Below are 13,510 nucleotides of genomic sequence, written 5' to 3'. Positions count from 1 at the left end.
AACTAGAACATAATTATCCTTGAGATCACCAGCCTTCATAAAATCAACCAGCTAGAAATACCGGGTAAATGGTGTGTAAGCAAGCAGATACAGAGGCACACTTGCGACAAAACAGTGACAAACCAAGTATGTGAGGCCAGATCGATTTATATTCGTCTAACAAAAAAGAAAGAATATGTAATTATAAGTATTAAAACCTAGACCACCAGTGGACTAATTAATTCAGTGCAAAGACCTAGCACAGGTTTTGAAAGCTGAGAATTGAACTGCTATCACCATTTGTGTTGCACAGTATTGTAATTTAGCAAAAGAGCTGAAACTGTCCACTTCACCCATCTGCTTGATCTTGGCTGTAGTTTACCGTACACTTATGTGTAGTGAGTGAGTGCTCCAGGTGGTCTAGAACCACTGTAAGCTGGGTGAAAAATGGGTATTTACTGTTACAGGACTGAGTTTCCCATCTTTCACTGGTGTTTACAGTAACTATTGGCCCAGTGCACATGAACACTGTATGCAGCCTGATGATTTAGATCATACACATATGTACACATACATTTGGAGATGGGCTAATAGTGAAAAATTGCTACCATGCCATGCATTTTAATTCAAAGATAACAAAGTGTTTGATCTACGCTGCTCCAGTGACCATTTACAACCTGGACCACATCTAACAGGATCAGGCACCTGTGATGCCTTTTATCTTCCAAGTGCATTACAAGTAGCCTCAAAGTAGTTGAGATGTCATGATTGGGTCTGTGCTATAGGCACAACAATGAAAAGAGGCTGGAGAGCCACAAAACAGTGATGCCAGTGTTAAACGTCAGACTATCTGGAGTTTCAATTTATTGTTCACAATTAATGTTCTGCAGTCAACTAATGTAGTAAAAAAACCTCCCACTTCTAATTTATACAAAATCAGGTGTGCTCAGTGACTTGGAACTGGGTCTTGTCAGCTCCTTAAATAAACCTATCTATCTGTAGGGAAGAGACAATTAACAGGAGACAAACTTGTATCACCAGAAAAGTTGAACAAGTGCAGAAAATAATAAACCCTGAAATACAACTGTTGGTGAACTCAGAACTTTTGCTTCATATTTCAATGCAGCATGGGGCTAGGAAACAAGTCTTTATTAATGCTTTTTTAACTAATCATTTATGAAGTTTCTCCCTCTCACTGGAGTGTGGTCTTTTCTGATATCTGCAAGTGTGAGGCACAGTGTCAGACAGTTCAAATCAAACCCTAGATTTTAAAACAAAACGAAATCAAAACCCCAAAGCCAACACAACTTCCAAAAAAAAGGAACATTAAAAATCAAGGATTTGGAAGGCAGAAGAGATACAAATCTTCAAAAACACTACTTCCCATAAATAATGACAGCGAAACTAGAGCATTCAAGTATAAACAACCCTTATTTCAACAAAAATCAAAGGTCATATTTTCAAGAACAGCCTGTATGACTATACTTGAGAATTATAACTGCATTTTCCTACTCTTCATTGAACAGCAGGAAGCCTTACACTGTACAAACAGTATGTACCACACAGAGGGAAGGAGCGGGGAGTACCCCACCTACACAAAATAGTCTGATCAAGCTAAAGATTTCAAACATGAGGGCTATTCAGAAAGTGGCCCTAATTAGATAATCTGTATATGCTTTCCAAGCATTTTTCTAGCACATAAAGCAATCATTCAATGTCTCCCACTAGCAAACACTTTGAAATTTATCTTGACTTTGATTCCCCAAGAGGAAATCTCAGAGCTGGTTTTGGTAACAGTTTTTCAGTCTTCATGCATGTTAACAACCGTCCCTGGGATGCTGTCTGGCTGTTGAATGATCTCTGGTTTTTGCAGATCCAGGCACTTACAGAGCCATCTATTTTCTCAAGTTGAGTGTCGGTTCTCCAGACCAGAGAGTTTGGCAGTGAAGATACATTAACTACCACTACAGGAATGCTCTCCAGGTAGAACTGTAATATTGCATAGTTCAAAACACAGCCTAGATTTCATTCATTATAGAAATGTGCATCATATAATGATGAATTACTATCTCACTGTGATTCAATCTGAATTTATGCTAGAGTTTCTCACCTTCGATCCAAAACTTTTATTTTTTTCATTTATATTTTCCTTTTTCAAACTTTTTCTTCTTCCTCTTTGACAAGGGCAGAGCGAAAACATAATGCGCTTTTACCACCCATGCAACTACAAACAGGCAGCACCAAAATAAGCACAAAATTTAAGAAGTGTTTGTAAAAAATGTATTTGCAGTTGTTTTGCTCTTGAAAACACCGGTGCCTCTGACAGACATCACTGTGCCAGATACATGATTTCAACAGTGTTCTTACTAACAAAGTTAGCGGTTACTGATGGACAGACAAGATTCTTTTGTTTTCTAAAAATGGCCACCTGGTCTTCTGCATTAGCATTTCCTGATTCACTGCCAGGTACTAGCAACTTCTACATATAATAAGGAACAGATCCCTTAATTTTTTCTGAAGCTGCATTAGACCCAGTAGTAGACATTTGTTACAGATCAACAATCAGCCAGGTACACCTAATGCATACATAGCATGTAATTGAAACAGACTTCACTTAAAACTTCAGAATGGCTTGGACTACTATTTTTTGGTGTGTACATGAAAGAATGAGTCCACTGTGAAGATCATTTATAATGAAGTGAGAGAGGCTTTGTTACTGTAACCAGCACAACACAAGAATTATTCCAGGCAGCTTTCTGCTTGGTGAAATTCTCACCAGTTGCTTCGCTGCTCAGACTTTACAAAGAACAGAGCCTCTGACTTCAGAGGCACATAAATACACACATCCTCTTTTTCACATACAAGATGTATATTTCTCTGTACAGAAAGCAAAATGGGTAGGTGGAAGGTATTTAGCTTCGCAGGACAAATCCTGCATTCACTTCTATCTTACGCATTTCTGCTGAATTCAGCACTGCCTCTGAGATTTAAATTTGTTTAGTAATAGTACTTTGTGACTAATCTGGTATGGAGTCTGCTGGACACAGCAAAGCTGTGTGAGCTCCACTCTGAATGATAGAATAGGTCTGCTTGGGGGCTTCTGTGTGAGAGGATGAAGAAAAGATAGGAGGAGGGGGAGCTGAAGTGGACACTGTTATACTCTGGCCTCCATCACTAACCACAGTTACTTCTGTTGCTCCTTCTTGTATCAAAGCATTAAGGCCTTCTAAGTCAGAGCAGCTGATTCCAGAGCTGGTGATGAAAGCCTGGTTTGCTGAAGCCTCATGACTGTTGACAGGAGCAGCAGGAATCAGAGTTTGATGTAAAGCACTTCCATCGCTTTGGTCATGGGTTGTGAGAAGAACTGTTGGTTGTGCCACAGGCCCAGCTTCACTTTGAGATATAGGAGGTGGAGGTGGTGCCAACAAACTGACTTGGCCCAAAAGCTGCAAGCGACTGTTGGCTGAGAGGTCTTCCTGAGTCTGGCCAACTAACGTAGGAGGCACAACATTCACTGATGCAGCCTGGACGATACTGTTAGTCTGAGGTACCTGGTGTCCCACAATGATCTTGACCCTTCCCTCACTGTATGGAGAAACCTGAGCAGCCTGAAGCGGGACCTGGAGATGACTGACAGTAATTGGGGCGCTGGTCTGCCGACTAGGATCCATCTGGAGCTGTAGAACAGCCAGTTCATTATTTTTAGATCCATTATACATATTGTGCTGCTTCTTATGACTCCGAAGAGAATCTTCTCGGACAAAGGAAGCATCGCACAAGTCACACTTAAATGCTTTCTTGGCATCCAATTTGGCAACTTGCCTGGATCCACCTTGCTTTGGCCTATCTCCTTCCTTCTTCTCCACAGTTTGCTTCTTGGTCTTGACTTTGTCACCATGAGCTTTCCTAACATGAGTTGTCAGGTTGCTCCGCTGCTTGGTATCAAAGCTGCAGAATTCACACTTGAAAGGACGATCTTTGCAGTGAATACGCTCATGCACTTTCAGAGCTGCCTTGTTGGAGCAAGAGTAGTTGCACTCTGAGCACTTCACTGGTTGTTCAGGCTGATGCGTTCTTATGTGATGCCGAAGGCTTGTTTTGTTTCCACACTGAAATTCACACTCTGGACACTTGAGAGTATTTTCCATGCTGTGTTTGATACGAATGTGTGATTTCAAGTTTCCTTTCATGGCACACCTGACATCGCAGAACTCACACTTGTAAGGTTTCTCACCAGAATGCACACGCATATGCCTCTTCAAGTCTGAGTTGATTTTAAATTTAGCAGGACACATCTGACACTGGAAGGGAGCATCTCCTGTCAACAAAAACCACAGTTCAAATTACACATGAGACACCAAGATCCACTGGAGACACCAATGCTGTAATGAATTATGTACAGCTGATGTGTTCTAAATACCTGCAAACTCCCAACAAATTTTTAAGTTGTAGAGAACTTTAATGACACAGTATTTATCACCCTGTCTGACATATTTGTGTGCAAACACTCCACAAGCATGTCTGACAACATCTGTTGCTTTTTCATGTCTGCACCTTTGATGTATTCTCCATTTTTAGTGCATCTGTGTGTAAAACTGTTCAGCACGCTCCAGAAAGTGACCGAAGTTTCTCATTTCCCCCTCTTTAGCAACTGTGTGTCCCAACTAGTGTTAAAAATTAGTAAAAAAACACTGTAGCAGCTGCTGCATTTTTGAAGTTTAAGAAAACAACATAAACATGTCCATGTCTTGGATTTAACCCAGGATCTACAGGGAGGCTTGTAGGTTAACTTTAGGTAAATGGTAGGCTACTGCAGAAACAGATGCTTAACGGGCACCAGGCTTACATATCAGCCATATATTCCTGACTGCCTTTCTTGTACATTTGTTCACATGGTGAGTTAAATTACCTGACAAGAAAAAATTTTTTTTTTTTTTTTTTTTTTTTTTAGCCTGGTTCTTGCAGTGCAACACAAATACTACTGCTGGCGCAGGAAGGCACTGGAAACTCTTGTCAGGACATAGGGAGATGTGGGGACAAAGTCCATACCTAGGTCAGTGTCAGCACACTGCACCACCAGAGCATTACTACAAAAATAAAAGAAGGAAAAAACAACCCAACAAAAAAGGGGACCAGAGCAACTACATAAATGCAACTGGCAAAGACAAATGCGAGACTAATGAAACATGCATGCAAATACATGACTCTAGGGAAATGTGCACACAGAGAAGTAACATTAAGCTTTTGTTTTTCTGGCACTACAGCAATGAAGAAAGTGATATTTGCACTATGTATCATACCTAATAACATTCTGCAGATCACTTCAAGAAAATCTACTATCAGTCTGGATTCATGCAAACAAGTATACAAAATAGTCACAAGTGCCTTTTTTTTCTTTTTTTTTTCCCCTGAGAGCAATGCTGATTCAGAAACCAAACAATGGTAGTTGAAAGTTAGGTCAAATTCTTAATCGATAAAACACGAAAAATGAACACACTCATCTGCAAGAGCTCTGTAAGTCTATTGATGTCAGACTACCTACACGAACAACCACTAAGACACTATTTTGCATTTTTTCTATTTGCAAGCTTGTGTAACAACACGCAGGAGCAAATGAAGCTGTAGCTCTGTTTAGTCCATTATAAATTCCCAGAATAAAGACCTGGTAACTCTGTTCTGAAGTCACTGAAAACAATCCAAAGCAAACCTACCTACCCAACTAAATAACTGTTCGGTTTTCTCCTTTAACCTGAATACGTAGTTCTCTAAAATACCTGAGCACGAAATCTTTAACTAGATACTATTTTCAAAAAGTCAAAGAACTGTGTTATTAGGTTCTAAGACACCCTTGGTAAGAGAGGAAAATGAGAGTGTACTTACTTCAGCAAGCATTTATCTTCTTTAATAATCAAACTGCAAATGCCTGATTTATTTTACAAGTTAATATTTTATAGAGTTTGTGATAGCTGTATAATTTTGCATAATTTGCTTATCCAGCTACATATGTCATTGGTTTAGCCACATATTTTTCAAATCAAGTTGTGGCCTACTGTGCTAATCCATGTATCTGTTTAATAATTGAGATGCATGGTGTATTATCTATACTAAACAGATTTTATTAATGAAGATACACTGTTTGTTCATCTCATTTATTTTACAATCTCCACTGCACACTCAGCTACTGACTTTTTATGTACTTTGCTGATGAAGGCACAGTATGTATTTCAGTGACTTAATTCTCATACAGGGTAGCACAATATATGAAAAGGAATTAGTAATTTTACTGAATATAGCAAAGTGTGTTGGTTCCATTTATTTTAAGAGTGGTCTATAACTTTACATTTATTTCTTTACATTTCTGCCCATACATAATTGACACTGACAGAACAGAAATTAAAAAAGAAGAGTGATCCTGGAATTATTGGTTGTAACAGTGGTTTTACTCAGGCTAACAGGAAACTAATCTTTAGATGAGTACTTCAACAAGTAATGCTATGTAGATGATCTCACTCTGTGCAATGTAGACTACACTCAACCTTCTAGAGTATGACTAATTTTAATTCCAGCCAGCAATATATTCTACATACCAGTCTCACTTTTCTCCTAAAACTGTCTGTGTGCGTAACAGTTTTGTAACCTAACAAGGATGAAACGATTAGTTTCAAAATTCCTGTGCCATTTTTCAGGGAATCAAAAGTCCTTTTATGGAAAAAGGATTTATTCTGCAGAAATGGAAGAGACAGGCTTGAATTTTAGCACAATTCAATTGCTTATGATACAAGAGACTGATCTGCCAAAAAGAAAGAAGGTAGCCTAAACTGCTTCTCAACTATTGCAATATTTAATGCCACAAAAATCTAACTCTGCTGGAAATACAAAAGAATCATGATCATTCACAGGTTCTCCCACAGCCAAATTCAAAGCATACTGGGCCATGTACACAAATCTACAAGCGTGCATGCTCTTATATGACATGGGGTAAATGCATTACCATATTCTCTGACTAGTGTGCATACCATCTTGACGGACCATCGCATCTTCTTACAGAGCAATAGAAAGAGGGAAACCTGTAAAATAACTGCCTGACAGTCCTACCTATTCCATCACAGCAGACTTGTGAAGTACAAAATACTCTTTTCTGCTAGAGACAGATTGGTTTAACCTTGCCCTCCTTCACAATGCACAAGGGATTTCTTTCTTTTATTTACTCAAAATAAATCCCATCTTGCACACATCTGAACTAATGTTGTTTAGTACTTGAATTTGGAATCAGATGTAGGATAGGTTCAAAGCTAATCTAGTAATCACTGAACCATAGTCACCTTGCAGCTAAAATTCACCAAACTAATCAAATGTATCACAGACAAAACAAAATCTAATTTGGTACCCTGGATTAGGTGAAAAACAACATACAAAGACAACTATAAAGCAGTATCTTTACAAAAAACCTCTTATAGGAACAATCCATAAAAGGGAAATCTGATTAAAATGAAACTTAAGGCAAACAATGCAAATATAAAATGATGCAATGTTTATAGGGCTGAAGGCTAAAGCTACCTAGCCACAGAGCAAAAATTAAATGGGCAGAACATAGTTCAGGCTGTTCATATGATATTGTTAATGTCCATCAGTCTACAAATGGCAGGTACCACAAACAAAGGTCAAAAAATGATGTAACTTAAGTTGCCAATTACTTTATAATTTACTGATGCAAGAAAAACTAAAGTATGCAGCTGAGGTTTACACTGATATAACTAATTAGAAGGTAATTTTAGTGTTTCGAATATAGTGGACCTGATTTGAGAGATGCATATAGGAACCTAGGTTGTCTTATCTCTTAATTAATCAATCAATCAATCCATCAAGTAGATCCTACAGTTCTACTGGTTTGAGAGCATCTGACAGTTTCAAAATCAATTTAGAAGAAAATCTACCAAGAATCAGATCTGTCTTTTGATTGTTTCCAGGTATTTTTAGTATATATGTACTGCCCTACTAGATTCTATACCCAAGAAATTCACAGAAGTTGGATGCCTAAGTGCTTCCAAGAATTCAAACAGGCCCTTTCTGCAATCTTGACACCTGTATACCTTTTAAAAAAGGTCTTTCCTACGACCTTCAAACCTTTGCAGATCTGAATTTTCGTATAAACTTACCTGTGTGGGATCTGAGATGTACAGTTAGCTGGCTGGAGTTGCGGCTTGCATACGGACAGATCTGGCATTTAAAAGGACGCTCATTGGAGTGAATGCGCTGGTGCTTGTTGAGGCTGCTGCTGTCAGTGGCTGCATAGTCACAGTGTTTACATTTGTAAGGCTTCAGCCCAGTATGAGAACGCATGTGCATCTTCAGCTTATCTTTACGACTGAAACACTTATTACAAACGTCACATTTATGGGGCTTGTCTCCTGAAGCAAACAGAAGAGTATCAACACATCATGAATTTTTGCACCATAAGGATGTTGTTGCAGTAAAAAAAAAAAAAGCACACACTGAACACTTAACAGAACTGGACTAGTTTTTAAAAGCTAGACATTGGGTTTCAGCAGCCATCCTATTAGCCAAGAACTCCTCTACGCTCTAGAAGGCTGCATGCACAAGTGCAACATATTTAGAAGACCCTTTGGAACTTTCTCCCTTACAACTATGAAATTGCAGTTTAGGGGGAAGGGAGGTAAAATGTTGGAGTCACTGCTCCACGTTAAGAAGAAACTAGGTTTATGCATTAACACCACACTGCACCCTGATAAACACATGGCCTGCACCTCAGAAATTTAACTGTGCCTTAGATCAGTGCAGTGTTCATGAGTGGTACTGCCCATAATGGGGTATGTCTTACCCACAAAGGGCAATTCCGCAGGCACACAGAACTACAATACAGGTACTGACATACATATGCATCCTATCTACAGAGACTTTATTTTGTGGGAAAACAGCTTTTGGCAAAAAGTCTAATAAAAAATAAAATACAGCAACTATATAAACCTGTGTGTGTTCGTAGATGACGTTCCATATCCTTCATACCATAGGAAGTCTTGAACTGGCAACCTGACAACAGTAAGATGAAGATCATGAAATTCAAGGAAAATGTAACAAAATAATAAAAATATTCTATCATATTCTCAGTATTATGATTATAAATTCAGTATTAACAGAAAATGAATTCCCTGTCTTGTTTACTCACATCTACTTAAAATAGTGACCAGCTTATCTGTGAGCTTCAGTTTTCTAATGCTTCCCTTAGGAGGGAATTCACTCTCTACATTACCATTTTCTGTAAGCTTTGAAACAAATTCTCTGGAATCTCTGCCTAGGATTTGAGATGCTCTTTACAGTACACAGGGGATGCTGGGGGAACTAATTAATTCCACGTACAACTTCAAGTTAGTGCAACTGGGAACTCTGGTAACAGCTCACCATTCAGGAATTCTGCCTAAGTGGAAAGAAAGTACTACATTTCCAGAGTACAGAAATGAATGCTATGCATTTGAAATGTGCCTTTCAAATGAAGGCAAACTTGTAAAAGGAAGCTGTAACTTCTGCTACCATTAACAGGACTACTCACTTTATGGCTACCTCTACCCATATTTTCTGCATATTGAATGGTTTTTACTCATGAAGGTCTCAAATACATCAGTGCAATTTGTCTTTATAAAAATGATAACTGACCAAAGACAAAACATATAATGTGAAATGCATGTGTAATATTTCTCATGTACAACAATGGCAGTTAGTGAAAAGATAGCAAGACTCTGCTGTTACATTGCTATGACGTAGACATAGACCAATGTCTGCAGCAAACTCCCTGCAGCATTGCCAGAGTACAGGACTGAAGTCTAACAATATGTAAAATCAATAACAAAACTACTACTGGTACCAATGGTACATCACACCCTTTGTAAGTTGCCTTCCAGGCTCTGCACATTGTAACTGCGTAAGACAGAGCTACTGTGTGTAACAACTATCAAAACCTATCAATTTTAAAATGAAGATGAAGAAAGTATAGTTCACATCTTACCTGGATAGCAGCAGTTTAATTTCTTCTGTGTATGTGAGGAAGTGGATTTTTTTGATCGTGGTTTTGGTGGCGTAGTGACAATAGCAGCAGTTGGAGGCTCACTGCTCTCACTAGGCAGGTACGTTTGATAGCCATGCTCAAAAACAAACTCTGGTGCAGAAACTAAACACATAAAACAGCTCAATTTGAGAACATTAACTTCTCCAACCAGAAAAACCTAATTATTTTATAATTTCATTAATTACTTATCTACTCTGTTTTTTTTTCCCAGCAAAATTCCTGTTCCTGGCTTCCTATTCACCTGGGTGAAGGGGAAAGGAAAATGTCTTTTCTCTCCTTTGCTATCCTGCAATCAGTGAAAATTCTGTCAAGATGAGCCATGCTGAAGTTAGTACAAGCGTACATAGGCCCACTTGTCCCCCCGAATCCTATCTGACTGCACTGTTGTTTCTTCAGCAGTTCGTTATTTTTCTGATGCTTGTCCAGGTCTCACATTAATAAAGGTATGTTTGTCTTTAACACTGGCTATGCTACAGCCCAAAGGGAAGAAATCTTAAATTACTTATATGGCAAACGTTGTCAAAGAGGCATCATGTAAACAAATTCTTTCTTTTTAAGCTGTTAAGAAAGTTCAGTGTTTTTCAACTATACCGTTTTTAGCTGTTACCCACAAGAATAACAGATGAAACAAACTCAGCCAAAGTAGCAGCTTTTAAATCAATTAGACAACGCTATACCCCAAAAGGGCACAGGGATATAACTGCCCTTGTTTTAAAGATGAGTAAATATGAAGCAGAAAAATGACTCATCCAAAACCCACACCGAGTTTCAGGGATTATAATATAAATATTCCTGGAAGTGAGCCCTGAATTCAGTCTGTTTCACTGCTCTTCCAGATTCTCTGCCTAATCTGTCTATCCAAATTAAACTCAAATAATTTGGATTTTAGTAAGGTTCCAGACAAAAATAAAATAAAATAAAACTATATATAGAAGGGCAAACCTTCAGACATGGAACAAAATTCTAGTTTTAGTTAAATGTCTCCAGGATCAGGACCTCACTTGAGCCTTCACATAGGCAGAAATTTTGAGTAATATTTTTCCTGCCAATTAGTTGTGGGAGCAATGCTAGGGAATGCAGTGTTCTCACATAAAAAGGCCTGGATTGGTGCCTGACAGCAATCCTGTGTCTGTTTTTCATCAAGAGCACTCTTAAAAAAATACAATGCATAGTAATTTGATTATATTTAAGAAGTACTGACACTTTTAATTATTTTGCACAATTTGGTTATGCACCACATCAGATTTAACCAATTCTCTAAGCAAGTAAACTTGTATCTCAATTAGCAAATTAAGAAACTGTTTTCATACCAAACCAAGATGGCAGCACACCACTTATTATTCTTCTTTTGCCTGCAGATATGACTAATGGTGAAACTGTGATTTTAGCTCAGTGTGACAGGGGCATGCAAGCAGAGGGCTGTATAATGCTGCCACTTTGCATGAGTTGAGTGTTTTCAAGCTGCTGGTCTGTAACACCATGGTACCTGTTATGGTTTGGGTCTCCGAAGCGATTGTCCTGGTTGTGGTCTGTGCCTGTGTTGATGGCACTGTTTCTTCTGACACAAACTGGACCGTGCTAGTGGCCCCGGCCGCCGCACTAGTGAGCTGACAACCACTTTGCTTATGCCCAACGAAGGCATCGAGATTATTGAACTGCTGTTTGCAGATGCCACAGATGTGGATGTCAGGGGTGAGCTCCACCAGCACAGTGGTGCCACCAGGAACTGTGGGAGCAAAAGCATGGTCAGGAGCTTGTCCAAAGGAACCGGGAACGCATTAAACCACTCAAACTGACACACAGACATCCACTGACCAAGCGCCCAGGCCGCGGGGGAGCCCCTTCGGTCCCAGGGTGGTTTGACCCTGTTTAGGCCTGCAGGGGCCCATTGGGCGCTGCGGGACCCTCAGAGTGGGCCTGTCAGAAGAACGGGCAGCCCGTGCCACCGGACACGTTTCCCCCAAGGCCTCAGCGTCCCGCGGAGGCCCACGCCGCCCCACACAGAGGGCACTCGCCCAGCGGCCGCGGCGTCTCTTCACAGAGCTCGCCAGAGCCGATAGCCCGGCACCCCGCCAGCCCTCGCCGCCGCTGCGGCCGCGGCGCTCACCCAGATTCCCGGGTTCCCCCCCCCGCAGCCAGGTTCCCGGGCTCCGCTCCCGCCCGTTTCATGCTCTACTCATGTTTCGGGGCCTCCCTAGGCCCCGGCTCAACTCGGTTTCCGCCGTGTGAGCCCCGGAGCGCGCATACCTCGCGGGCGCGCAGCGGCACTTACACTGCACGGGGCCAGGGAAGGCCGGCGCCGCCCCCCCGCCGGCGCCGGGGTTCATGGCGGCAGCAAGTCCTGCACCCCGGCTCCTGCAAGAGGCTTATTACCGGCGGGGAGCCGCTCCCCCAGCGCCTCACGGCGGCGGAGCAAGGCGGATGTGGAGGAGTCGAGCATGCTCAGTGGAGTGGCGACGCCGCGCTGCTCTCACTTAGTGCAGGGCTGAGGGCTGGAGCTGCTGTCCCCCTTCCTGGCTTTAGGGCGGCTGAAGCTGCCTCCCGTTTCTGCCACCCGCTCCGTACAGGAGCATTCCTAAGAAGTCACACTACCATTATTAAATTTTACGTCAGCCAACGCTAAGCCTGCGTGTTCCGTAGGAGGCGAAATGTCCCGTGTGTGCCTTCATGTGAAGCAGGTGGCGTGGGCATGCTGCTCCACAATGGCTGTGGTAGCAGGGCTGACAGCACTGCTTCCCGCAGAGGCCTTCCTCTTACATTAGAGCTTTAATGTGCTTATGGGAGTTTGGTAACGAGTTAGGGCTGGCACTGAGATTGTTGTAGGGCAGTAGAAGCAGTGAAAACCAGCCTTAAGTTCTGGCTTTTTGTGTCGCAGGACTGGCCTTAATGCAAAATCATGTTTACTGCTACTGCAACGCTAATAACTGCAGAGAACCCAAGTGGTTGCACAGACAAGACTGCCAGAAAGCCACTTCGGTATTCCATCTCTTTTTGCCAGTCTTCATATTGAAGAACTCTCATCTTAACAGGCCATTTGTCTTCCACAAGCCCTCAACCTTTCCTTCAGTCATGCTCACCCCAAATGTTGAAGATAATTTAACTTACAGTGCCAAATAAGAAACTGAAACCCACTGAAGTTATTGAAGGCCTCTCTGTTGTTTGGGTTTCTGGATCTAGGCTGTGGTGTGCAGTACAGGCACATAGTGTTCCTCATGCTTGAGGTTGGACGAGACTCCTATATGATGACACGCGTTTTCAGGGGGGATTGGCCCATTGTGTGCCAAGCGCATTTAGTGCTTTGCAGCACCAAACCGGCTCACTGAGTGCCAGCTCACTGAAAAGCATGCTGCTTTCCCCTGTATTAAAAATGCAGTGATTCAAGAAGGATGCCCAGCATTATACGTACACTGCGTAGAAAATGGAAATTTGGAGGTCAGATGCCGTTTAGTTTGG

At 41.2% G+C, this 13,510-nt stretch overlaps 1 protein-coding gene across 1 annotated transcript; it reads right to left on the bottom strand.

Annotated features, from left to right (window-relative positions):
* Positions 1 to 2,242: 2,242 nt before the first annotated feature.
* ZFP64 (ZFP64 zinc finger protein) lies at positions 2,243 to 12,493 on the bottom strand. The gene is made up of 6 exons (XM_061375346.1): positions 12,330 to 12,493; positions 11,544 to 11,783; positions 9,998 to 10,159; positions 8,965 to 9,027; positions 8,136 to 8,387; positions 2,243 to 4,297 (listed from the first exon to the last, which is right to left on the bottom strand). The coding sequence occupies exons 1-6, from the start codon at positions 12,382 to 12,384 to the stop codon at positions 2,997 to 2,999; spliced, it is 2,073 nt and encodes a 690-aa protein (XP_061231330.1). The 5' UTR covers positions 12,385 to 12,493; the 3' UTR covers positions 2,243 to 2,996.
* Positions 12,494 to 13,510: the final 1,017 nt, after the last annotated feature.

This window comes from Neopsephotus bourkii, unplaced genomic scaffold, assembly GCF_033783945.1.
Source record: "Neopsephotus bourkii isolate Nb327-2 ecotype Australia unplaced genomic scaffold, CSIRO-AGI_Nbou_v1 NB_1663, whole genome shotgun sequence".
NCBI classification, from domain to species: Eukaryota; Metazoa; Chordata; class Aves; order Psittaciformes; family Psittacidae; genus Neopsephotus; species Neopsephotus bourkii.
The sequence above is the reverse complement of the archived record's forward strand: the minus strand, read 5'-3'. Positions and strand labels throughout refer to the sequence as shown.

Excerpts from the sequence above, each read along its gene's own strand:
- ZFP64 (XM_061375346.1), bottom strand. The coding sequence starts at position 12,384 with ATGAACCCCGGCGCCGGCGGGGGGGCGGCGCCGGCCTTCCCTGGCCCC. Across the intron at positions 10,160-11,543 it reads GGAGACCCAAACCATAACAG|TTTCTGCACCAGAGTTTGTT; the intron begins GTACCATGGTGT and ends TTATGTGTTTAG. Across the intron at positions 8,388-8,964 it reads TCATCTACGAACACACACAG|GAGACAAGCCCCATAAATGT; the intron begins GTTTATATAGTT and ends TGTTTGCTTCAG.